This window comes from Chenopodium album, chromosome 10, assembly GCF_948465745.1.
Source record: "Chenopodium album chromosome 10, dcCheAlbu1.1, whole genome shotgun sequence".
NCBI classification, from domain to species: domain Eukaryota; kingdom Viridiplantae; phylum Streptophyta; class Magnoliopsida; order Caryophyllales; family Amaranthaceae; genus Chenopodium; species Chenopodium album.
Genome location: NC_137843.1, coordinates 32994850 through 33022104, shown reverse-complemented (window position 1 = coordinate 33022104; position 27255 = coordinate 32994850). Strand labels below are relative to the sequence as shown.

Sequence of the window (27255 nt, the reverse complement as noted above, 5' to 3'; positions counted from 1 at the left end):
CTAACCTGAGGTTCACCAGCTGAGCAAGGGACTAGTTGACAGACCGCCATGGCCGAAGTGGAAGTTGTGCAAACACTAGTCTCTAAGATCAACAAAGCCAACCAAACACCACAAAAAACAGCGTCAATAACCCTCGATCCAAAAGGATCAACCGAAAAACCCAAATCCAACATATCCTAGAAATCTAATCCCGTCGGATCGGCGTCTACTGCAATCAAAGAGGTGGAGAAGCCAATAGATCCGATAAGGTCTAGTTCTTCTTTTAAGTTCAGAAAGCCATCAACAAGCGCGGACAATGAATCCATCATTTCAACACCAGTAACCTAGAAACCGCAGCCCGTCAATATGCCAGCCATTCTGCAGAACCTCTCTAAGTGCAGTAAAGAGCAGCTGGCAGCCATGACACCAGTCCTTACCAACTTTGGTAAAGGAACAGGCTCCTCACCAGTAGCTACAGCTACAGAGTCCACCACGAAGATGGCGACACCTATAACTCTCACCCCGGAGCAGGCAGAGTTGGTCTAGTTGAGGAAGAAGGTGCTGGATTTGGAAGCTCGAAACCTAAATATGAAGTGGAGTGTGGATGCGGCAGCCCAAGAAAAGGGCAGCCCAAAAGCTCGATTACTCGCAGCAAGTCACCAGCCTTTGAGCGAAGACCAAGTCTGGACAGGGAGAAGCGAGCGCGAATCCAGGTTATCCTAGATGATTCCCCATTTTGCAGGGAGATTTTGGAGGAGCCGATGGAGAAAAAAAAGATGCCCAGCTGTAAGTACAATGGAACCACAACACCTAAGAACCATTTGTGTGAGGAGTATACTATATGAACTTGTTTAAATGTTTCAAGTTATGCTTTAGCATTGCACACTAACATGCAAAAAATGCCATACAAGAATTAAAGGAGGAAAGCATCACAATAAGGTGCAGCAAAGTAAAACAGGGCACAACCTCGGGGACACCTGAGGGGGAGGCCTGGCACATTCAACTTGAGCAGGGAAAGGTGAATGAAAAACAAAAGAGCTAGCTGAGCGGGCAGCACCAAGGTTCTCTTGGTCCCACCCAGCTGACCCCTTCTATGGGGGAGAAAGGAGATGGACCAGCAATAAGCTCTTACGAAAGATAAGTAAGATGCATAAAATAATAAGTCGCAGCAAAACAAGTTGAACGACATAAGTAAGTCACAGCAAAACAAGCTGAATGACATAATTAAGTCACAGCAAAACGAGCTGAAAGACATATAAACAAACTATAGCTAAAAAGCTGAATGACATGAGTAAGTCACAGCAAGATAAGCTGGATGAGATGAATAAGTCACAGCAAAACAGGATGAACGATATACAAATAGACTACAGCTAAGCAAGCTAAACGGTGTGCAAGTAAGTCCTTACAAAAACTAAGTAGAGGACATAACGCATGAGTCTCCATCAGAAACAAGATGAAAAGCATAAAATGCGACAAGTCCCCACCAAATGTACCAAAAGGCCAAAAGATAAAAAGGCTCTATATAGCCAAGTCAGGGAATAAAGTCAAAAAACTAGTACGAGCAAGAACAGCAGAAAAGCCCAACCTACGAAGCTCCACCTGGTACAACAAAGGGGGTGCTGAGCTAAGGTTTAGGTGCTGCTATACCATGGCTCAGCAGCATGTCTAAACAAGCATATAAGAAATAAGATAAGCAATAAGCAAAATAACAGGAAAGTTATCAAGTGCATATATTAAGGAGCTGAACCCCTGCCCACCAAGAAAGGGTAAACATCCAGCAGGAAAGTTACAACATTCATAAAGCTGAAACCCCCATCCACCAGGACGAGGAAACATTCAGGGAAAGAGTTAAGGAGATACAAAATCCAAGTTGAGTTGGACAAGCCCAGAAGTTAAAAGATAAAGTGTCGTAGGAAAAGCACACAGAAAATACAATCTTTGGCGGCTATACACCCCAAAGACAACAACAAAAGCTACCTAGTGACTTCAGACCTAGGTGAGGGAAACTCTAATGAACCGCTGGAAGAAGGGGTAGACAACCGCCAAAACCTTTATTGCTCATCAACTAAAGTCTCCACTCCAATGGCGGGAGCAATATCAGTGCACAGAGGCACCTCCAAATTCAGCACGACATGATTAGGGACCTTGTAGTTGGCAACCCGAGGATGGTTAATAGGCAAATAAAAAAGGCTAGCTTTCCCAGCAGCCTCAATCATAGCCCAAAAGGCGTTGAAACAAGCCTGCTGCTCCTCACCCCCACCGTAGAGCCTGCTTACACAGCGGGCTGCGGCCTCCAAACCTCCATCATGGCAATCAGCGAGCAGCTTGGTAAAAGCGGGAGAAAGCACAAAAGACTTAAGTGCCTTCTTTCTAGCAGCTTCAAGCTCACTCTCTCGTCTAGCCCGCAGATCAGCCATCTCAGCCTCCAACGCTTGTACCCTAACCTGAGAAGTTCCCAAGTTCTCCTCGCAGTCCGCTAGCTTCGTCCTAGTGAGTTAGAAGTCTCCCAGCTGAAGTTGCAAGGCATCCGCCTTCTCTCTCAAGGGAGTCACCTCACCAGCCATTGCATCTCTCTCAGAGCGAGCCTGCTGAATCTCCTTATCCTTTTGAGTAAGGATTAGATTCTGGTTCTGGTACTCCTTCTCCACTATAAGAAAGGCATTAGCCAAGTCGCCAACATACTTGGTAAGCTGCAAATAAACAGAAGGACGAATATAAGCTAAGGCAAAAAGCAAAGAGAGGTAAGCTGAAACAGATAAGCAAAGCAACAAAAACAACCTAAGGCAAAAATAAGAAAAGTAAGCAGAAGGAGGAAACAAAAACAAAAAGAAGCTAGAAGTATAAAAGCTAACCTTCTACAGATCATGGCACACAATAGAAGAAGGGAGGCTGACTAAGCTGCTAATAAAGTCAGCTGGGAGACGAATGCCCTGTGTAAGGCGGTAACCCATGGTACCACTGTTCTGTGGGTTGTCCACAAACAAGGACTTATCAGCCCTAACATTCATTAAAGGGCGGAACAGAGCGTTCTCATCTCCAGCACGACACAACAGAGGGCTAAGAGAAGCATCAATGGGAACCTCCCCAAACTTTATAGGTCCAATAGGATGAAAAGTGCCCCCAGCAGAGATCGAGGTCGTAGAAAGTGGGTTCTCAAATGCATCACCCAAGAATTGGTGAACAGAGCGATTAAGCTTATTGGAGTTCTGGGTGCCAGCCTCCTTAGCAGTGTTCTCACCTAGTAGCCCAGTGTTGGCAGAGTGAAAAGCGAAGGGATCAAGAGCAGAGGAAGTACGGGCCTTTTTAGCAACAGGCTGGTCAACATCATCTGAGGGGGAGACCATAGGATCATCCACAATAACTGGATGATCCTGCTTGTGTGAACCCCCAAGCTGAGAATGCCCCCTGCCAGCGCTTCGCATACGGCCTCGCAACCTAGAAGGGCGAGGTGGAATCCTTGGTAGCTCCATAATAGTCTCATTTGGGAGATGAAAATCAAAAGCCTCAGTAGAAGGGCGAAGTACCAATGCTGGGAGAATAGAACACAACATGCTCAGCAGAAGTTGTGGGTTTTTCTCACCCACCACAAAAGTAATCTCAGCCTCCTCAGCGGGAAACTTAAAAACGCTGTCTGCAAAGTCATCAGCATTATTTTTGGAATCATCAAAAGCTTCCTTTAGTGATTCATTTACCACAGAAGTCTGAGGTGCCACCTGGCCGAAAGTCGCAGCAGAACGCTTTTCAGAAGAAGCACCCTACACCACTAACGCCTCAGACCCTGAAGTAACCTCCCTGGGCGCAGGACGAGTTTCCCGCCAACCCCCAACATTGGAAGAGGAAGGCTCAGTTCCAGCACGACTAGACCCTGCGTGATCAGCAGAGATCACAGTGCCAAAGACAACCCTCAATTCAGTTGGGGCTAAGCGAACTTCACCCTTCAAAGAGCCAGCATAAACCTCCAGAGTCTCAAAAAGTTCAGGAGGATTATCAGGGGTAGCAGTAAGGGGGTCCTTCCAGTTGTCCTGCAACCCAAGAATGCCCCTATCCAACTTGTCATAACCTGAGGCCAGCCAACAAAAAAGACAAAGTAAAGGGTATAAGAGCGTAGTAGAGGGAAAAACTCCTACAAACAAAAGGCAGAACAAAAAACAAAGCTTACCAGGCTCCCTGCAAGAAAAGCTGCGCGTTGCCCACAATGTACAAGGAGTTAGGCAGCCAAAACTTGGGAAACTTAGCATCACCTATGCCCGCTCCCTGCAGCATGTCAAAAGCATCTGTCTCGCGAGCAACCTCAGTGGGGGAAACAGTAACTCCAGCCATGTTAGTACGAATCTCCCTAAAATTGCGCGGCACAGCAAAAGAGGAAGACACTGCCAACTAGAAAAACTTGCCTGTCTAGTTCCTAAAACGGCCAAGTTTAGAGTAGGATAAAACTGGACCCTCTTTGGGAGCCACATAATACCACCCAGACTCAAAACTAGAAGATGACCTTTTCAGGCTCATCAGAGATTTGAACAGATGTAGTGATTCTGGATACCTTCGAAAGCGCAAGAACCATAATAAGCATATCAGAGTGTGTAGAGAGGCAAGATGCAATAAAGCGATGTAAAGGTTAAAAGCCCGAAAGACCTTATCCAAAGTAGGGTCAAGAGGGAAACTCAACCCTAAGTCCAATTAAGAAGAAAAGACGGTAATATGACCAGTAGGAGGAGCAGACAACTTTGAGCCGTCAGATGGTAAAACCAGTTTGTAGCCCTAACCAAAGCCGTAGAACTTCTGCCCCGCAGCAATGAGATCCAACTTCCTTGCATCCTTACACCAGTTGGAATCCAACATGCAATTCTTGGGGCCATGACACCTTTAATCCAGAAAGAAGTCAGTTTTGCCCTCCTCAACGAGCTAATCCACATAGATGGGTTGGCAGTCGTAAAAAGCGCTATCACCAGGGGATTCAGCCACCCCGCTCATATTCGCAGCCGGAGAAGGAGAAGGAGAAGGTGAAGAAGTTGCAACGTTGACATCCCGCACTATAAAATGGTCAAACCAATTCACATCAGCCATGTCATCAAGCCAAGTAAAACTATTTAAAGGCTGAACATGGGGAATGGGACTAACAAGGGAAACATTAAGGGGATTAGCCTTGATTGTGTTAGCTAAAATCTCATGGCGCAGCACGTGACTCTTTAAACGTGCGAGGTGGAATACAGGTACCCCGTCCTGAATAAGCTCCTGCTCGCAATAAGGGTCAAAGAAATTAGGACGTGGTTCAGGCCGTAAAGGACGGAACGCGCTGCTTTCAGCAGGGCAACTACTACCCGACTCAGGTACAGCAGAAGAAGCCACAGCAGTACCTGCCCTGCCCGCAGCAGGTGGACAATCGGAACGCATAACTATTTGCAAAGGAAAGGGGGAGAAGTAGGGGAAACTAAATAAGTGCGCGCAGAGCACTCACCTGAGTGAGATGACTCTAAAGGAGAGCCAGATTTAGTAGCCACGAGAGGCTCACTCATGTTTTGACTGTAAGAAGCGTCAGACATCCTAAACAAGATCTAAAAAGACAAAAAAGCCCCCAAAGAAGAAGAAGAAAAATGGGATGCCAAAAACCATAGTCTTATCCCAAAAAGGCGAGTGCGAAAAAGCAATGCAAGAATCGAAAGAAAGGATTGAGAATACTAACAGAGGGAAACGAATTGGACGCAAACAATCAAAATTGATCAAAAGACGTAAGTTTGTAGAAGAAAATACAAAAAGAAATAAAATTGGGCATACACATACAAGAAAAGGTACAAAGTAAGTACCTTTATGACAAGAAGTTGCAGAAACAACGAAGCACAACAACAATGGCGGCCCAAGAAACCAAACGGAGAATAGGGTTTCTAACTGCAACCACAAAGCAAGAAGATTCAATAAAACTGAAGAATAAGAGAAAATAAGCAAACAAGCAAAAAAAATGAAGCAAGAATGAAGATGAGAGAGACGAGAACTTACAACGGTAATGGAGGACTGGCGTGCATCTGTGAAGAAGACGAAGAACGAGAAATTTGAAAAGAGAAAGGGGAAGATGAAAAAATGAAAAGGGTAAAAAGAAAAGAAAGGGGGGTCATTGAATTAAATAGGAGTAAATAGGCATTGAGTGAGTAATAAAGCTAAACTGCCATGTCACCTCAATAAAAATAAACTGACCACTCATATGGCTGACACGTGTCCCACTCATGCAAAACATCATTCCTGTCAAAAAAAAAATACAGAGAGCTTCAGCGGGAGTAATTGAAATTCCTCCCTGCAAGCTCATCATTTCTCAAACTTCAGCAGGAGTAATCGAAATTCCTCCCTACAAGCTCGTCATTTCTCAGACTTCAGCGGGAGTAATCGAAATTCCTCCCTGCAAGATCGTCATTTCTAAGAATTCAGCGGGAGTAATCGAAATTCCTCCCTATAAGCTCGTCATTTCTCAAATTCTAGACAGAACAATTTTTCAAATTCTAAACAGAACAATTCAAGTCTAATGAAAAATTGTTCCTCTAGCATCAGCAGAAATAAATGAAACGTTCAAACGTAACACATCTCCACCGACTTGCAGCATGACCACTCAAGTCTTATAATCACATCGTCAGTCCAGAGACTTGGGGGGCTAGTGGTATATGAGGTAGTTTAGCCAGACGACCCGTAGAGCAAAGGCCGATAAGACGATACGCTCAGAATAGCTGGCATGAGTAATCTCATACCATCTCTTAAGGGGCTAATTGTAGGGGATAGCTCCTGTTGAGCTATTTCCTCCAGCTGGAACCAATAAAAAAAGGGATTCACTGTGCAAGCAAGAGCTGGCATGAGTGACCTCATACCACCTCTTGATGGGCTAGTTGTATAGGATAGCTCCTGCTGAGCTATCACCAGGCTCCCAAACTCGCCCTCGGGGTGCACACACTAGTAGACAAAATGCTATTCGTAACGCTCTATTTGTAACTGGCATAAGCTGTGTTACTACAAGGGTCTTCGTAACTGACATTGTTAGTGCAGGTTACAAATAAATTAGTATTAGTAACTGGCATATCCAAGGTTAGTTACAAAAAGTAGTTTAAAGATAGAAAGACCAACCATTAGTAATGGACATAGAAAAGGCTAGTTACGAATAATAGGTCAAATTTTATTGACTTTATTAGTTGTAATGGACTTTATTAAGGTCAGTTACAAATGCTATTCTGCGCACAACTGCATAACTGCATAACACTAATTTCACTTGTATTCTTTTTACTAGTTTTTTAAGAAAGTACTCGTACTCTTCCTTCCTCCTAATCAAACTTACCCCTAATTTTCACAGAACAACCTCAATTTTTTGCTTTCCTTTGAAAAACTTCTAAAATTCCTCATTTTTCCATAGAGCAACCTGCGCTCTCTGCTTCCGCAGTCATGCATTTCGAAATCGTCCTAATTGCCGGATGATGGTGAGGAATTGCAGCGCAAGCCCCATTTTACCGGGGAGGCTATCGGAGGGTGGTTGTCGCGATTAAAGAACATCTATTTGAGCGCGCAGTTATACGTTTTCCCCCATTTTAAGGTTCGTCTCTTCCTCCTATTCTTCTTCCTTTTTGTTTGGTTTAGCTAGATTTAACTAGCTGACTCTAGTGTTTTCGGATTCAACTGCATTTTCTGCTTCGTTATTTATTTCATTCTGTTTATTTTTGTTGATTTTCATTGTGTATTGTTTACTCAAATGAGGTTGTACAACATGTGTTTTTAATTTGTTTTTGTTGTTATTGATTTTTGATTGATTGGGGTTTTTTGGTTTTTCGTCATTGATTTTAGTTGTTAATTTAGGTGTTTTTGGCTATTAAATGCGTGTAATTATTGAAGCAATGGGTATAATTATTGAAGTAATGGGTATAATTATTGAATTAATGGGTATAATTATCGAAGTTATGAATGATTATCATATTATATATAACAATCGATTTGTTGCTAAAAGTTTGGTTTTCACCCTAGATTTTAGTTTTTTGTTGTATTTCTGCTGGGATGAGGTTTGATGTATACTATTTTAGTTAGATTTTGGGAAATTGTCATGTTAATTTGTAAATTGATTGATTTTGTGATTAAATTTGATGGTGAATATATGAATTATGATGTTTTTTTTGTGTTGATTTTTCTAGGTTTGTCCCACCTTTTGATGGTGAATATATTAATTATGATGTGTTTTTTGTTAATTTTTCTAGGTTTGTCCCTTTGAGGTAGGTTTATGATGTGCAATTATTAAAAGTTGCTAACAACAATTACCAATATCTTGTCATAATATAGAAATGTATCCGCTTATAGTTCCATTCTCGGAAACTTATCAATACACCTCATTTCATAATTGAACATAAAACAACTGGTTAAGAAAATCATGAAGACCACTAATAAAACGGAGAAGTATACATGTAATTGTGGCTATGCATCAGTATTAATAGGTTGGCATTTTAGAAGTAGCTAGTTTTGTTAGATAAAAGCTGTACAGTTATAGTAAGTCAAAGATAAAATTCTCAAGATAAAATATTGCACCATTTTATATTGATAAGTACCTCACCAATCTTAGTTTAGTATCCTCTTTTCTATTGGCTGGATGAATGATAGAAGCTAAGACTTTATCCTAACTATTGTATTAGCATGTGTTTATTTCTCAAGTAGTTGTCTTTGAGGGAAGAGTAGATTCATCAGTGTCATTTTGAACTAGAATTTAGAAAATGTGCTTTTAAGAAGTCTTATATAACAAAGCTAAGATAATTTATTTTTTTCTATAAAATTATCATATACTGTCATCTGATTCTTCACAAATTTCCCTCGCCTTTAGCAGCACCATTATTACGTGTTCGAGTTGTGGTTTAATCATTTATGATAAATTTATGTTTTAAGTAGGGTAGAACTTGAGGTTGTCTTTTGCAGGCAATAATAGTAGAGGGTAATACAGTTGGAAAAATGTGATGAAATAAAAAAAAATTATATAAATGGTCTTTTTATGTTAATTATCCAAATATTTTATTCTCATTTTAAAGAAGTTGGATGTACTGATAGAGTTGGAAGAGACCAGATAATATACCCATGATAATGTCAGATTATATTCATCTTGAGTAATGAGGATGTTAAGATGCTTGTTGAAAATAAGTAGGCAAGAGATTGCTCCTATTGCAGGTAATTCACTAATTCGGTTACTCCTACTGTAAAGGTCTAATTTCTTTCTCAATTTGATAATATGATTCATTTTTCAATTAATGAGCTGCATTATTATGTATTACTTGTATTAAATTTGTTTGTTAGTCAATCATTTAAGAGTGGTTGTAGTTCTTCTATGTCATTTGTCTTTCAGATATTGGTCTTCAAATTCTAGGTGTAGGCTTGTCAAGTTTTTTTTGAAAATTGAAACATAGAAGGCCATTAGCTTAGTGTTCTCTGTTTTTTTTTTTCTTCAGTTTGAGTTGTTAGTTTCAAGCATTTCCAATTTTCCAATTCTTGAGATTCGTTAAGTTAAACTATGTATTATATGTGATATATGCGCTCACAAGTTGTGTATTGAAACATAGAAAGCCATTAGCTTAGTGTTCTCTGTTTTTGTTTTTTCTTCAGTTTGAGTAGTTAGTTTCAAGCATTTCCAATTCTTGAGAATCATTAAGTTAAACTATGTATTATATGTGATATATGTGCTCACAAGTTGTGTATTATATGTGATATTGGTCTTAACAGGCCGTCACTTGCAGACTCGTCTACTTCCCTACCACAAGTTGCAGCACCTCAGGTTAATGAGACCAGCTGCGTGCTCAAGATAGATCTTCGTAACAGGCCTATTTGGCTTGCTGCCATTGTAGGGGAGGCTATCGGAGGGTGGTTGTCGCAGGGAGCTGATTGCTCTCAGAAGTTGAATAAGGTATGGTTCAATGTATCCCTTGTAATTATGGATTTGTTTTGGAGAATGAACAATAAAGAAACAAAATATACTACTAAAATGTTGCTGGCATTGGGAAATTATGCCGGAAAGATTAGATTGTCTGCAATGAAACTAGTACGAGTACATTGTATTCAATCATATTTTGGTGTTTGCATTGAATTAATTATGAGAAATGGCTGTGGATATTAAAAATTTTAATGATTCTGTACTAGATTGAGATAAAAATGCCTTTAAATCCCCCACAATTAGTTAGGTAGTTCTGACCTCTTTCTTTTGATTTTTTTCCTTTGGTTACAGGGTTCAATATTATTCCAAGCTTATTCTACAAGCACCTTCAAAAGGGTGAACAACTTATGAGAGGATGATTTCTACAAGCAATTTAAGATTGTTCTGTTTTAGAAATCACAATAATGTTCTCTTTTGTGTAGTTCAAATCACCTCTTATCACTCTATTCTTTTAGGATGACATACATGTCCTTTGTAGTTGAAAGTGGGTGACATATTTGTAATTACAAGTACATCGTTTTTTATATTTTATAATTGATGATGTAGATCGATGTCGATTAAATTGGACCTTACGTGGTTTAAATTAATAATCATTGTATTTATTACTAACATGATATTAACATGATATTATAAAAGAGTAAAAGACACCCTAAACATGATACTAGAAAGCAACAGAAGCATCCTAACATGATACTAGGAATTAAACAAATTTAAACATGTTTTCTACAAGAATAGAGCAATAAGATCACATACTTTGATGCCTCGTATCTCTTTCTAATAACAAAATACACGCGTTATTAACTTCAAGGAAAATATAAATCAAACAATCAAATCAAATAATTGAAAGAAAGATTAGGGACCAAACCCTCAGAAATATCAAACCTTTCACGTCTAGGGTGAAGGCAACTTCGAACTCGGCTAGGTGTTTCTTGATCTCGTGAATGCGGAATTTTGTAAGAGGGAAGGTTTAGAAAAATAGAGGGAGAAAGCTTCTAGCTTTAGAGAGAGATGATTCATGATGATTGAGAATTGATGATAATTGATTGTAGATGATTAAAAACGGAGGTTCAGGACCCTATTTATAAGAAAACAGTCCGCAAATAGGTAGAATTTGATAAGGAATAAAACTCCACACTGTCGCTGCAAAACCGACCTTGTCGCTAGGCGATAGGGTCTGTCGCTTGGCGACAAGCCTGTCGTTTGGCGACAGCCTGTATTTTTACGCGCTTTCAAACATGGAGTCCACTTATGAATCAAAATTGATTTGTAAAGTCCGTATGAAAACTGAAATCGTGTTTTTCATAAAATAATATTTTATTCCAAATAAAACATTATCAAAATCTAATTATTAATTCTAATCTTATTAGGATTAAAGAGAACCTCCTAGAGAATTCTAGAAGACTATAATCAATTCTAATAACTTTAGGAATAACAATTAACATTGGGCCCTCCCCTAGATCATTGGGCCGCATGTAAAGATCAAACCGGGCCCAGTTTAGTATTTTGGCCATAACTTCCTCATTATTCATCGGAATTGGGCTTATAATATATCGTTGGAAAGTTCTTTGCAAGCCCCATCCAACTACACTATTATTGGACCCTTTTCGTGGACCAAACTAAACTGGATTGGCTATTTTCATAAAATAGAGTTGTTTCCGAAAACAGAAAGAAAGAATTTTAATAAAAACTAACCGCAACACTTGACCTTTCACACTTTCACCTTATTCGATTATCATTTGACATGAAAGGTATTCATCACTGGGTTTGGTTTTGGGGAGACACATTTGGGTGTCTACAATATGGCTACAAGGGGTGCCTCTAATCATTTGTATACCTTGTGCTTAGTCCGAATTTTTTTTTTTTTTGATGCAATATAATGATCATATACAAGGAAAGAAATGCTCATTTTATTAAAAGGCAAAAAGAAAAACCTACCAAATAAATCTAACGAAAAATAAAAGTTGCATATGCTAGACTTATTGGGAAAGGTGGAATTAAAAAAAAAAGCAAAAAAGAAAAAGTGGTCATGACATCTTGTCGTTGAAGCCCGCCTTATGTCTTGTGCTTTATCATCACTCGGTCTTGTTGCCAGCTGGAGGTATGGGAAGCTTGTTACTATCAATCAAATATTGGATGGCCTCTTTTAGCTTCCAACAACTTGCAGTAGCATGACCCCTACCTTGATGGTACTTGCAGTGTTGATTTAGGTTCCAACTAGGAAACCTCTTTTCGGGTGCAGGATCTTAAATAGGTCCAATGGGAGTAATGAGTCCCTTGGCATGGAGTCGATCGAAAACAGTATCATAGCTCATCCCAATAGGGGTGAACTCTTTCCTTAGTTGCTTTTTGGGTCCTTGATTATCCATGGCTAAAACTTCATTGAGGTCAAAGGTACTAACATTATTACTAGAGTAAGTGTTTTCGGAAGAAGAAGGATTATCGTTCTTTTTTCCTATCCAGCCACTGTTGTTACTATGGTTAGTAGCTTTCTGTTTTGCAAGATCGTCTTCATTATCAATACCTATGTCATAGACAGCTTTGAAAGTATTTAAATTGCATTGATATTTCAGGTGCTTTTGGTACTTGTCTTGGAGGTTCTTGATGAACATCCTCTTAGATTCCTTTTCAGTAGGAACTTCTACCATCTTAGCAGAAGTTTCCTTCCACTTGTTGAAGAAGGAAGTGAATCCTTCGTTCCCTTTTTGTTTCAACATCTCGAGTTCCCTATGGTCAGTTTTAACTTGAATGTTGCACTTGTATCTATTAATGAAAGCGTTTGTTAAAGAATTCTAAGAGGAGATTTTCTCTTTATCAAGGGAGAAGAACCATTATTGACTAACGAATCCTAGAGATAGTGAAAACAACGAGTGGAAAGCTTTCCTATCAATTCCCTTAATATTCATTATAGTTTCAAAAGCTCTTAAATGAAAATAAGGGTTGTCAGTTGGCTTGAATCTAGGGATTTCGTTGGCATTGAACTTCTACGGAAGAAGTTCCTTGTCCACCGAGACCCCTTGTGATCTAATCCCCTGAAACTTGTAATCATTGGAGATTTTGCTCAAACTTTCTTCCATTCGCTCAAGTTGTTATTGTTTGCTAGGATCATTACCTTGAAGAGTGAGAGTTTTGAACATCTCGATCAAGTTAGTCATGTTTTGTCTCAGTTCATTAACTTCTTCTTGAGACGCCATTTTCTTAGCTTTCCTTTTTTTTCGAATTGGTTTATCAAATAATAATACTTGAATGAAGGTGTTGTCCTTGATTAACCGCCCTTCTCTCCTTGACCAAGTGTGACAGCGGTAAAACCTAGGTCGTTGGAAACTAGATTTCCCAGTCAAAATAAAATTTATGAATCTAAACCCAACCCAAGGTATAGGGCAAGTCTAGGTCGAACCCAAGGGAAGGCGGTTTCACTAAAGTTGAGGCTAAGCTATTCCGAAAAATAAAGAGAATGGGTTGGTCTAAACTATTGAAGTCAAATCAATAAAACAAATCAAATAGAAATCGATTATCAAAACACTAGGGAATTTAGGATCCACATGCATCGATAATAAACTTGCTAATTCGAGGAAAATCGATCAACTAAGCAGTGCGAGGGAAAACTAAATATGCAATCAAGATCACTCAAGAAGCTATTTCCTAGGGTCAAGCTAAATATCTCTACAAATGACTTTAAAGGAAAATTGCTAATCAAGATCAATCGATAATAATAGCATTCAAATCAATTGTTCGTGTCATTGAAAGCTATTATGCAATCTAGCATGATCATCAAGGTTAGCTACTCCTCTTTAAACCAAGCACATGCACAAATTTCATCAACTAATTTAATCACATTAACAAATCAATAAAAAACCCCAAATTAGCTATTGATTAATACCAATACATGCTTCACCACATTCCCTAGCAAAGGTATTACTCACTAATCATGGTGAAATTGAAAAGCATAACAAAAGAAATCATGAATCTCATCATCAACATTGTAATTTAAACTTCAACAATCAAATTCAAGCTAAATAATAGAAATTCAACAATATATCAAAATCAAACATAAAATTGCATTGAAAGTAAAGGATTCTTACAAAACATTGATCAATATGAATAAGGAATGAGGATCTCAATATCACAATCACTAAACACCAAGTTTCTCTCTCTAAAATCTAAGAACAATATCACAAAATCAAGAGCTTCTCTCTCTAAAATTCTAATCAAAATCTAAAATAAGGATTCTTTCCCACTCTAAAAATGAAGGAAATCTATATGTAGTAAAACTAACTAAGGGGAAGTTAGTTAGACGTCCAAAAGAGACCTCAAAAGGCGCGACCTCTCACTCTAATGCGCGGCTGCAACAAAATGCTTATGGAAACAGGGAAGAGAGGGAGGCGCCGCCGCTCCTCTCTTGCGCGCGCCCACGCCATGGGTGTAGGGGAAGCCTCCTTGTGCGGTCGAGATTGACCCCGTGAGCTCCGGATGAGCCATGAAGGTATAGGCAGTCTCTAGGAGCTCTCTTGGTGGGTTCGACACCACCTTTTCATGCCCACACGGTATTAGGGCGCATCCTTGAAGACCTTGCTCTTGGACTCCTTTTCTTTTTGGCTTCAAATGGAGAAACCAGGACATCTCTTTAGCTTGAAAACTCCGAGAAGAATGCTATTGAGGCTCTTGAACATCGCTAACTTCCTAGAATCAAAAAACAAACTAGTAAAGAAGAAAATGCAAAAATAAACTAGAAAAGCAAGAAAATAAGAAAACATCTACAGAAAACGCAAAGTAAAGAAAATGCAAGCAAAACTAGAGAAAAGGAAATAAAAGGGATACAAAATTCATGTAAAATCATCCTAAAAGAGGCTAAACGAGTGCCATAAATGCCACTCATCAAAGTGCTGTAGAAAGGGAAGTCATGGATACTTTTTGTTAATTGTTTGACTCAAACTCAGTTCAACATGCAATAGATGGGAAGAGATCATGGAAGAATGTGGGGAGTGATCTGCATGGAGAAATCATGAAGAGAGTGGACAGATGATGTAGATGGAGAGATGTGGAAGAATTAGGAATAGAGTGGACCCCCAACTCAAATGACAGAAAGAGCAACTTATGCATGAACTTAAGATATGGTCATGGTGTGAAAAGAGTATGTACAACGTGTTTGAATACTTGTGAGTGTAAGTGATATGTTCAAGACTTGTGTCATGATCATGTGACTAGACTATGTGACTAGACTAAAACAAAGACTAAGTTAAGACCTTACGTATTTGCACTAAACTGGACATGCTGTAGTATTTTAGTTATAACTTTTGATCTGTGACTCCAAATTGGACGAAACCAACGCTAAATTAAAGAAATAATTTGGGGATACAGATCCATAGGTTGTACGACTCGTAATTCTTTCCAGAATTCCGGTTATAACCTAAACAGGTTGATTCTTGTGCAGTATACAGAAATAAAAATCTAGGTTGACTCAAAGGAACTATGACTCAATTTTAGACATATTTATTAGCTCAAATTAATTAATCAATTAATTAATCAAAGTCCTTTAGTCATTGGTTAGTTTATTTAGAATTATACACGAGTCAAACAAACGGTTAGTGTAAACACAAATAGATTATGCACAAACAAGAATGCACAAATAGTCAAGTAAGCACAATATGATGCAATGAGTTTGCAACCTAACCATGTCTCTAGTTCTCTAAAGTTCAAGGATAAGGGTAGTCAAAAAGGGTCCATGGTTATGAGTCCAGATGCATCGCGTGGAAGCCTTACCTTTGGAAGGGTTGGCGCGTATGGATGGGACCCCACAAGTTAAACTTATTTCCATGGTTTGGTGAATTCACAAACTCAGATGTACCCTTCGTTGCAATGAGCATTCGATGGGCACTGTTTTCTCAACGCCAATTCCTACATGCCTCAGGAGCTCTCTTTAGAATTTTCCAGTTTTCGCAGCGTTTTTTCGATTCTAGTTATGAAAGATATTTCCCAAATTTCCTACATGTAAAAAGCTTATGTTTTTTACGCATTACGGATGGTCTATCCAATGCGGACCTTTTTATGCTTATGCTAATAATGTCAATGAAAATTACGCACATGAATACTTAGAATTTTTCAAGTCTCATCCACTCATTCTAAATTATTGCCAAAATAAATTTTAGGAAATAAAATAGAAATCCTCCCTAGTGGAGTCGCCAAAAACTGTAGGGAATATTTTCAAGCATCCCACACTTGAGCCCCACTGTGATCATACACTTAAGCATGGTGGCGTCCAAATTTCACTACAAGAAAACCCATTTTTGGCTACAACTCTTTAGCAACGACTTAATTATTGTTGCTAATATTAATTTTAACAACGACAATGTCGTTGCAATATATTCAATTTCATTTCCCTCCATCAAAACTTCAAGCGCGGGCCATGTGAAATTTTGAGACTGCTTTCCACAACGATAAGTGTCGTTGCAAAATATATCTTAATTTTTTACAACGACCACATTTGTTGCAAATCTTTCTAATAATTATTGGTAACAACTTTAATCGTTGCTAAATATACCGCTTTTAATTGTAACGACAATGTTGTTGCTGATATTTCTGACTACAAATCTAAAAAGTACAAAGATAATAATAAAAAATTGATTTAACAAAAGAAAGTTGTACTGTATATTTTACTTTCCCAAACCCAGAACCTTCTATCCTTCTTCTTCCCCGCCTAACCCTTATTTCATCCCGCCACCCCAAATTTTCGCCACTAAGCAACTACAAAATTACCCAAAACAACTACAAATTAAGCTTACTAAAATTATCTATTATTTCACCTCAAAAAAAGTTATAAATTCTAAATAAATTACTTCTTAGCTCAAATTGCTTGAATCGTTTGGCGCAATATAATTTTGGGAGTTAGTGTTTGTCTAAAAAAAAGGAAATTCTTGTGGGTATGGATTTTGACATTAGCTAGCTGTGATGATTTCTTCTTGGTAGTACTCTAATAGCAAGTAACAAGAGGTTAGTTCTTTCTTTTAATTGTTTTTTTTTTGTAGTCCTACAATCTCATACTCTTACTCTGTATAAAAAATTGAATTTTTTTCATAAAATGTTAAATTGTGACCTATTATTTGACAATTACGGTAAATTAAGAAATTTGCTCTTTTTTTTAAATTTTTTGTGGAAAAAATTAAGCTATTTGCTTGTAAATCTGAGTAACTGAGTTTAGGGGTAAACTATTGTGGAGTTGAATGTGATTTCTATCATATTTTTTGGGATATAATATGGAGTATAAATTACATGTTACTATTATAGTTAACATCTTTAGATACTCTTCTTATAGTTTTGAAATAATTTATTAGATATCTTGCATGTATTAGTCAATTGAAGTTTTTTTTAATTAAGGACTAGGTTCGATGTAGTACTACTACAGTTTAGAAGAGGTGGGTTGATTATGTGACTGTCATACTTGAAATCAATGTCAAAAGCAACTTTCTATTTAATCATTGTTTGTAAAGTTAATAGATTACTTGTTTACTACATTGGATGATAATTTCTATTAGTTTAATTTAATTGCTTTATTCCTTTTTTTTTTTTTTTTTTTTTTTTTTTTTTTGCAAATAATTTCTTTGCAGTATTTGCTTAGAGGTTGAGGTGTAGAACTAAGCCCATGTATGTCTTGTTATTGTTGTAATTGAGGTTTCTTTTAATTATTAAATTTTAAATGTGTATGTATATCTGTAAAATAAACTCACATATTCAATATTTTTGGGATTAGCTATAGAAAAGTAGTATTTTACATTGTTAGAAAATAGCAAATTCGTCCATGTATCTAAAAAGGTTTTATTCACTAGATTTGATAGCAATTCAACTTAACCAAGATGAAAACTATTTTAATTAAAGTAGGCCACTTTAACAAGTTTTCTTGTTTGATTTTACATTACATTCTTTTCCTTTACAGAGACACATAATTAGTAGCTAGCTGATAGAAAATCGAAGTAACCAAAGGAGAAAACTTTTTGAGCTATAGCAGGCTATCTGGACGGTTTCTTGTTGGTAATACTCTTATCCTATTTCAAAGTTTTTTTTATAAATTTTTTATTTTTTGATTTTAATATTCATATGGTTCAAGTCAAAGTTGTGATTGTTTTATATATATTTTTTTGAGGGAGATTGTTTTATATATTTTAAACTAAGGCATGTTAGTATAATTAGGATTGTTTGTCATTTAAATGGATACTTATGCTATATTTGTATGATTGTACATAAATTATATGTATGCTATTTCATTGAATATTTTAGAATTTTTTTTATCTTATTTATATTAATGTGAATTTAGGGAATGGCTTTTGATAAGGAATGGATGAAAATAAATGATCGTTCACTTGTCGAGTACATAAAGGGTGTTGATAATTTCTTGAACTTTGCCTTTTCTAATGTCATAGAGGATGATAATACTGCCACTATTAGGTGTCCTTGTGATAATTGTCATAATTTAGTGTATAAAAAAAGGTGTGATGTGAGGTTTGATTTACTAAAGTCAGGAATGTATGAGTATTACACTATATGGGACCTTCATGGTGAAAAGGTGAGTAATTCTCTGAGTGGTAACATTAGTGGTATGGAAGATGGAGATGGAAATGGAAATGGAATGGAAAGTGATGATAGTGGAGTTCATATGTTAGAAGATGCATTTGGGGTACCTGGTATGCAGGGGGATCATCTAAATGACTATGAATTTAATGAAGAACCAACTGGAGATGCAGCAATGTTTTACCATCTTTTGAAAGAATATGAAGAGCCATTGACCTCTAATGGCACAACAATGTCAAAGCTGTCTTATATAGTAAAGCTGCTGCATTTGAAGGTTTTAAATAACTGGAGTGATAGCTCTTTTGATAGTTTACTGAAATTGCAAGGGGAAGCATGGGGAACTAACCTTCCTGATTCATATTATGAGGCAAAGAAATTGATTTCCAATTTGGGTCTTGAGTGTGTGAAGATTGATGCTTGTAAAAATGATTGTATTCTTTATTGGAAACAAAATGAACATCTAGATAAGTGTCCTACTTGTAGCTTACCTAGATACAAGAATGTTCCTGAAGGTGCTTGTAATGGAACGAAAAAAGTGCCACACAAGGTGCTACGACACTTTCCATTGAAATCCAGATTACAAAGGTTATATATGTCAAGAAAGACCGCAAAAGATATGCGATGGCATAAAGAAGAAAGGGTGGATGATGAGGTAATGAGGCATCCAGCTGATTCTGCTGCATGGAAATCATTTGATGAGGAGTATACTTCATTCTCCAGAGATGCACGCAATGTTAGACTTGGATTAGCTTGTGATGGTTTCTAACCTTTTGATAATTCTCAACATAGTACTTGGCCTGTTGTTCTTATTCCTTACAACTTACCTCCTTGGATATGTATGAAGCCTCATTCTTTCATCTTATCTCTACTCATTCCGGGACCCACGAGACCTGGAAGAAATATTGATGTTTATCTTCAACCTTTAATTGAAGAACTGATGAATACCGACGAGTCCTGGAAGAAATATTGAGTCCGAAAAAAATGTGTCTGATAATATTTTAAGCACTTTGATGAATATCAGAGGTAAGACAAAAGACACGGTAAAGGCTCGAATTGATTTGATGAAAATGGGTATTCGAGATGAGCTCCACCTTAGTTTGGATGGAGATAAAGTACGAGTTCCAGTAGCATCCTACACACTAAATTCAACTGCGAAAGCTGCAATCTGTGAGATGTTTGCTGGAATTAAGTCACCTGATGGTTTCTTATCAAATATCTCACGTTGTGTCAGGGACAATGGAAAGAAAATATCTGGCATGAAGAGTCATGACCATCATGTTTTTATTGAGCAACTTCTTCCTCTTGTAACTCGTGGATTCCTGCCAAAGGAAGTTTATGAGCCTTTAGTTGAGCTTAGCTCTTTTTTTCGAAACCTTTGCTCAAAAAACATAACAATAAAGGAACTGGACACCCTCGAAGCACAAATTCCTAACACATTGTGCAAGCTCGAGATGATTTTCCCTCCTACTTTTTTTGATGTGATGGTGCATTTGGTGGTTCACTTAGCTGCTGAAGCAAAGATCGGAGGGCCTGTCCGGTATCGATGGATGTACCCAGTTGAAAGGTAGGACATCTATTTGATTTTTTAGAAATTTCTTTCTTTCTATATATAGACTCAATTTTCATTTGTAATTATAATTGCAGATATCTTGGAACTTTAAAGAAGTACATTCGAAACAAAGCACAACCAGAGGGCTGCATTGCAGAAGGCTATCTTGCAGACGAGTGTCTAACATTTTTCTCAAGATATATGAGTGATATTGACACTAAATTCAATAGGAAAGGGAGAAATGATGATGACACTTTGAATGATGTTACTTTGAGAAACAAGTTAGATATTTTTAGACCCCTTGGTCATGCACTCGGAGAAGGGGCACCGCGACATCTTAGCTTTGAAGAATGTGATCAAATCCATTTGTACAATCTACTAAACTGAGATGAGCTTATTGATTTTGTTAGGTAAGTGTTGAAAATAGTCATTTTAATCTGTAAATTTTTATATTTTATTATTTACATTATATTATATATTTTTTTCCAGCGAACACAAATTAATGTTGGACAGAGAAGATCCAAGAAATGTGGAACGAAGACACAAGATGCAATTTGCAACTTGGATTCATGATCGTGTAAGAGTTCATTCATAGAGAATATAATTAATTTTTCATATCTAATGCATGATAATTTTTAACCTGGTATTCTTATTTTTTTTTTCAAGTAGGTGCGTCAACTCTATGAAGAAGGGAACATTGATGAAGACATATATAATTTAGTTTGTTTTCCTTCTAGAGTTGTGAGGCGCTATGCTGCTTATATAGTTAACGGTTTTCGGTTTCATACACATGATAGGTGTGAGAATAGGAAAACTCAAAATAGTGGAGTTATGGTACGTGGAGATGATATTTCAGACAAAGAATATTATGGTGTGTTAAAAGACATCTTTGAGGTTTCGTATCCGGGTGGGAATCGTACGTTTGTTTTTAAATGTGCATGGTTTGATGTACAACACCTTGGAAAAGGATACAAAGTGGATGATCATGGACTGATAAGTGTAAATAAAAGGGGTTCTTTGAAAACAAAAGAAGTGTACGTTTTAGAATCACAAGTTGAACAAGTATTCTACGTACAAGATCCGAAAAATGAGGATTGGCAGTTTGTTATCAAAACCCAACCCAGAGATCTTTATGATATGCCAAACAATGATAAGAATGACCAAGGTGGTGTAGATGTGGACGCATATCAGCAGGTTGATGTAAATCAAGTTGAATGCCAAAGCTTCAGGACTGGGAATGATAGCTTTCTTATAAATTCATTAGCAACAAATACTTTTGTGGTTGAGAGAGAACCTAGTGTTCTAAAGTTAGTTAGAAAAGCGATTGAGGAAATTGGTAAAGATGATGACTTTATCAATGATGGTGAAATTGAAGTTTTAGAAGATACAAGTGAAGAGGAAGAGTTTAGTTCGGAGTCATCACAAGAGTAAAATTGAATATGTTATCTTTCTTTCTCTCTTTTTTTTTTTCAGTGTATGAAATTTGCTTTTTTGTCGTATATACGTTAATATTATACTTACATCATGTGTATACCACTATAAGTTTACAGATTTCTATATTAGTTAATGGATGGAGTTTTGTATAGAATGTATTCTAAACTAATGTTATTACGTGTTTATGCAAAAACAGGAAATTATAAAGAATGGTTGGGAGAGGTGGTGGAAAAAATGTGTGTAATCGAAAACAAGATGGAAAAGGTAAATGGATTACTCTGAAATTGTATTATCATTAGGTTTGGTGCATTATTTTCTTCATTGTTTTTTTCATTATTCTAATTACATTGATTATAAATTAAGCAGGAAGTAATCTTTACTCAAATGTGGTAGGAGAACATGTGGGATCCTCAAATTTGGTACAAAATGGTGGCAATTATAATGTACCAAGAAGGTCAATGAGCTCTTCAAATCAAATTCAAAGTATAAGGAATTGTGACTTACCTAACCAAAATGCCTTGGGATCCTTGAATCATTTAGAGCATTGTCAAACACATGATGATAACATGATTTCCAAATTCAAAATGAGTCAGAGGGGTGTATATCACCACATGTTACAGGTATAATTAAAAAATTGTTACTGTACTGTGCTATTATGTTTTCATGTCTTTTTAATAACTTTATTTTATAAATAAAGCTGGTACGTCAAGCAAAAGGAAAAGAACGACCAATTTAGTAGGAAGGATGAACATGACTTTGGAAGCAACAAATGCTCTGGATCCACCTATTAGAAGGGACAAAGAAAATAGAGGAGTTGGTGAAAATGCTAATCGTCGGCAAGTAGGGAATAATGGTTCAATACACTCAGTTGTTAATGGAGAAACTACACGAGATGGCGAAGGTAAAATAAACATATTATTATTGTGAGAAAGTTTTCTCTTTTTTAGCTTTCTTACTAGCTACAAATAATATTTATGTTGTAAAGTTTTTAATAAAAATCAACTAGTATAAACGAAAAGTAAACTTGAAAATATGGTAATCTGACATTCATGTAAATCTGACCAAATATTTTGAATGGAAAATGTGATTTGAATTGCAAAACATGGTAATAGCGACGAGCAAGGTGAAGTAAAGAGGCGAAAGGGGAAAGTACAAAAGCTATGTAGTGGATATGAAAATCAAAGGGAAAAAATCCAAATTACAAGTGTACATTTCAGATGACATTGACCGGGCTATCGGTGAAAATGCCCGTCATTTTGTGAATGAGTGTGGTCGTGTCGTGAGGACAAGGGCTCCATTAAATGTAAAGAGTTGGAAAGAAGCTTTTGGACTAGCTGGTGATGTGATGTGGAAGGAAATTGAGGTAATTTTGTTCTTTATTGAACCATGTTATGTATTAACAAAGAGGTTTTCTTATTATTTCATTTCTTATGATTAGTTTATATTTTTGTAGGAAAAGTTTCAAGTTAAAGAAGGTAGTTCTTACATTAAGATGCAAGCTTTTGCCATTGAAACTATGCAACGTCTTTATAGGTTATGGAAATCTCGATTGCACTACTATTATAAGAATGGAGGGTGTGGACAAAATGATGAGCAGCGCTTAAAAAATCCTCCACCAGATTTACCTCAAAATCAATGGAAACATTGTGTGGAACGATTTAGCTCTGAACCTTTTAAGGTAAAAACTATACTATGTCATGTAAATAAAATTTATATTATTTTGTCGCTTCATCTTAATTGTAATGAACATGTAGGCAATGAGTGAAAGAAATTCAAGAAATCGTCTTTCTGTGAAAAGAACTAAGCACACTACTGGCAACAATTCATTTGCAGAAGCTGAACATGTATTGGTAAATATTTAACCTGACCACTAATAATATACGACTTTATTTACTTAATCCCAAATCTTGGTTAAAACGAAGTATTTTTGTTTTAGACTTGTGAAAACAATAGTGTAAAACCATCATCTGATGTGATTTGGCTTTTCGAGCACACAACAAAAAATTAGGAAGGACAACTTCAGTGGGCTGATGATTCTCGCTCTAAGGAAATTTATGTAAGTGCAATTTAAAAGAGTTATTTACAGCATGTATTAGTTGGTACTTGCTACAAATATATTTTTTTTATGATATCATTCTTGAAACCAACAACAAATCTTATTAATAATTATATTTACTTCAACAATTGATGCACATTTTAGGACCAATTAAAAGTTGCAGTTGCTACTCATGGGGAGTCGATGACATAAGAGGAGATTCTTTTGGATGTTTTGAAACCCAGATCTGGTTACTTTCGTGGGAAAGGTACAGCCTTACGTGGTTATAGTAAGGGAACTAGACAACACCTTGAGCAGCAAAAGAAGATTCAAGAGCAAGATGAAAGGATAAAAGAGTTAGAAGAGACTCAAGAACAAACAAAAAAACAGCTACAAGAGACAGTTGAAGCAACATCAAGGCAACTAGAACAACAAAAGCTTGATATGCAACGTGCAATGGATGCAATGAAAGAAGAATTATTGCGAGAATTTTTAAACAAAGGTACATGGTAAAATCTATTTCAAAAATGTTGTCATAGACCATTTACTTGGAGATAATAATTATATGTTTTATAAAATTTTTACCTGACGATTAAAATTAATTTAATTTTGATTTCAAGGTACTGTTTTTTTTCCCCTTATTGTCCTTAGATTTTATAAGTTCTTTTAGACTCCATCACATTGATAAGGATGTTTGAAATAGCACATGATTAATCTTAAATATCTCTTTATAATCATATGATACTGCTTTATATACCCTTACACATGTACTTGTGCACTTGTAGGTTGTTGATGTAGATGAGTACATAGTAGGAGAATACTTTTGGAGAAAGTGATGGTAAATGGTAGAATGTGTTAGCTTAGATATATTCATATGATAATGTAATATTTTGTGACAAAGGTGGATGTACCTTTTTGGGATGATGGTTGATATAACTAGTTAGGATAATGGTTAGTTTTATTTTGGATATAAAAAGTCTGAAAAAGGATATATATTGGGAAAATCTTGACGATGAATGTAATATTTTGGATATGAATGATGAAATGATATAAATGCTACATTTTCAATTTTCGGATGATATGATTAAATTAATGCCTTTTCAATTTATATGAAATATTACATATTTAATGAATTTATTGAAAAAAAATGTTTGGCAACAATTTTTGTCGTTGCTGTAAATGCATAGGATTATAACAATATAGTGAGTTTTAGCAACAACAAATGTCGTTGTGAAAAAACTATGCATTTACAGCGACGACAATTATCGTTTTAATAAATAAGTATACTTATATCATGAAATACAATGTATGGCAACGACATTATTTTAGCAACAAAAAAAGTCGTTGTGTAAAACAGAGTTTTAGCAACGACAAAAGTTGTTGTCATATTTTTTTGCAACGCCCACACGCGCAACGACCATGCAACGACAAAAGTCGTTGCTAAAGTGATTTTTTGCAACGACAAAGGTTTTTTAGCAACGTCATTTTTTGTTGCCAAAAGTGAAAGGGAAGGAAGCTAGAGAAAAAGAGTCGCCAACATGTTTTAGGAACTTGTAAACCGTTCACAGGGAGAAGGTAAAAACCCTTCACGATCCATGAGATTGCTAACTCCATAGTGGTCTAGAACATGACTGGATATTCAGAAATGAAAGTACAAATCCAACCTAAAAGAGATTGAACCTGCCCTTAATAGGCCTCTAATTTATTCTTCTCATATTCATGTGCTCTTTCTTACTAACATGCAATCAATATATTAATCCTAAAACCTATTTAGTCTATGTTGGTTGAATATTAATGCACAAACAAAACTATTATTGGCGATCACATAAATTAAAATCACAATACCCTAAATAAAATTATTAATTATCTTATTAAGCGTGATTTCAAGTACAAATTCCCTTTAATCCTGCAAGAGAGGGTGTGATCAAGAAATAACAATAATATCAAGCAACATAATAACAAAAATCATCATAATAACAATCTCAATGAACCATAATAATATTATTAGCATGATCTTAGGCATGATACTAACAAGATTAATAACAAATCCTAGCATGTCACTAAACAATAAAAATCAAATCTTTATTCCTAACATGATACTAGTATGATAGAAGAAAATAGGAAGCAACCTAATCATGATACTAGAAAGCAATAAATAACAACCTAACATGATACTAGGAATTAATATAATCTAAGCATGCAATCTAAAGATATAAAGCAATAAAACAACTTATTTTGTTGCCTCGTATCTCTTTCTATCAAAACAATGCACACGTTAATAACTTCAAGGAAAATATTAAATCAAACAATTAATTTAAATAATTGAAATAGAGATTTGGGACCAAACCCTCAGAAATTATCAACCTTTCACATCTAGGGCGAAGGCAACTTCGAGCTTGGCTATGTGTGTCTAAGTCTCGTGAATGCGGTATTGTATTTTGAAAAGGCTAGGCTTAGAAATCAAGAGAGAGAAGGAAATAATAAGCTTTAGCTTAAAGAGAGAAAGAATTAGATGATTGTTGATGATTGTTAGTGATTAAAACGGGGGAAATCGACCCTATTTATAGAGAAAAACGACCGTAATCGATTAGAAAAGAGTTAGAATTCGGATCAAATTAAGGTCCCTTTTGACGCGACAAGATAAGGACTATCGTGGCGCAATAGGACAATCACGGCGTGATAAGTGGCATTTATGCCACTCTTTTATCCTTTTTCTCTAAGGATTCTCCCCTCATTTGCACTTGTTTGGCCCTTTTTCTAAGCATTTTTTACTTAGTTTTGCTTTCTCCTTTATTTTCTCCTCTATCTTCCCTTTTCTTAGTCTTCTCGCTTTGTTTTTATTGTAATTTCCATGCTTATGCTTTGTAGGAACCATCGGGATTTTCAAGAGGAGGAAGATAAGCTCAAGGGAAGCTGAAGGAAGCATGATTCAGAAGAGGTTCGGCCGAACCTCCTGAAGGTGTTGCCGAACCTGCTCAGTGGTTTGGCCAAACGTCGAGGCAGGGACAAGATGTAATTTGGCAATTTTGCAGGAGTGGTCGAACCACAGAAGTTCGACCAGATTAGGATCAGGGAGGTTCGACCGAACCTACCCATGGTTCGGCCGAACCTACCCTGTAGTCCGGCCGAGGCTTCCCTTTTGTTCGGTAGAACCTCTCCTTTTTTCAGCTGGCTCTGTACGAACTATATAAGTCCCATCTTAGAATGTTTTGACGGATATTTTTTTGGATGAACTTAGTACTAATTCCATAGAACATTAGCCTAATCTAGAGAGAGAAAAATAGATTGTTATTCAAGCTTCCTTTATTGTATTCAACTTTGCTCATGTTTTAATATTTCTTCAATCAAGCAAGGATCCAAGTTTTAATCTTTCATTAATCCCTTCTTTCATAATCTCTTCTCCTTTCCTTTAATATTATTTATTTGTTTTATTGTTACTTATTTTTGTCAATCTTATTTGTTTATCTAGTTATTATTGATTTCATTGATTTCAATCATGTTTTGTTTTGAGTTTCTTGAGTTTATTGCTAGTTTTGATATTATGTTTAATCTCCCTTCTCTAGGCTAAACTTTTAGCTAGGGGAAGGGGGTGGAAGATATGATTTGATATTGGATGAATGATGATGGTTGGATTGAACTTATGCCATATATTGATGAAAGACATGATTTTTATTAGCTTGGGATTATTGTTGCACTCTATTTGATGTTTTCTAGTTTAAATGCGTGAAAGTGATTTGAACTAGATTAGGAGCACCTCTATTTTAATGATTTCATGAGAATGAGTTA

The 27255-nt window shown here is 36.5% G+C and overlaps 2 protein-coding genes and 1 long non-coding RNA gene across 3 annotated transcripts; all 3 read left to right on the top strand.

Moving 5' to 3' along the window:
* The first annotated feature begins 7211 nt into the window (after window positions 1-7211).
* LOC145563888 (uncharacterized) lies at window positions 7212-10462 on the top strand. The gene is made up of 3 exons (XR_014094659.1): window positions 7212-7534; window positions 9688-9868; window positions 10187-10462. It is a non-coding gene; the product is annotated as an uncharacterized LOC145563888 (long non-coding RNA).
* A 7738-nt stretch (window positions 10463-18200) lies between these two features.
* On the top strand, window positions 18201-19217 carry LOC145565147 (uncharacterized). Its single transcript, XM_081625236.1, has one exon. The coding sequence runs from the start codon at window positions 18201-18203 to the stop codon at window positions 19215-19217; it is 1017 nt and encodes a 338-aa protein (XP_081481362.1).
* A 1307-nt stretch (window positions 19218-20524) lies between these two features.
* LOC145563887 (uncharacterized) lies at window positions 20525-21692 on the top strand. Its single transcript, XM_081624288.1, has 2 exons — window positions 20525-20577; window positions 20670-21692. The coding sequence occupies exons 1-2, from the start codon at window positions 20548-20550 to the stop codon at window positions 21429-21431; spliced, it is 792 nt and encodes a 263-aa protein (XP_081480414.1). The 5' UTR covers window positions 20525-20547; the 3' UTR covers window positions 21432-21692.
* The last annotated feature ends 5563 nt before the right edge of the window (window positions 21693-27255 follow it).

What these genes read in the sequence shown, in the direction of transcription:
- LOC145565147 (XM_081625236.1), top strand. Translation starts at nt 18,201, where the DNA reads ATGGCTTTTGATAAGGAATGGATGAAAATAAATGATCGTTCACTTGTC.
- LOC145563887 (XM_081624288.1), top strand. Translation starts at nt 20,548, where the DNA reads ATGCAATTTGCAACTTGGATTCATGATCGT. An exon ending in CAACTTGGATTCATGATCGT is followed by an intron (nt 20,578 to 20,669) that starts GTAAGAGTTCAT and finishes TTTTTCAAGTAG; the next exon opens with GTGCGTCAACTCTATGAAGA.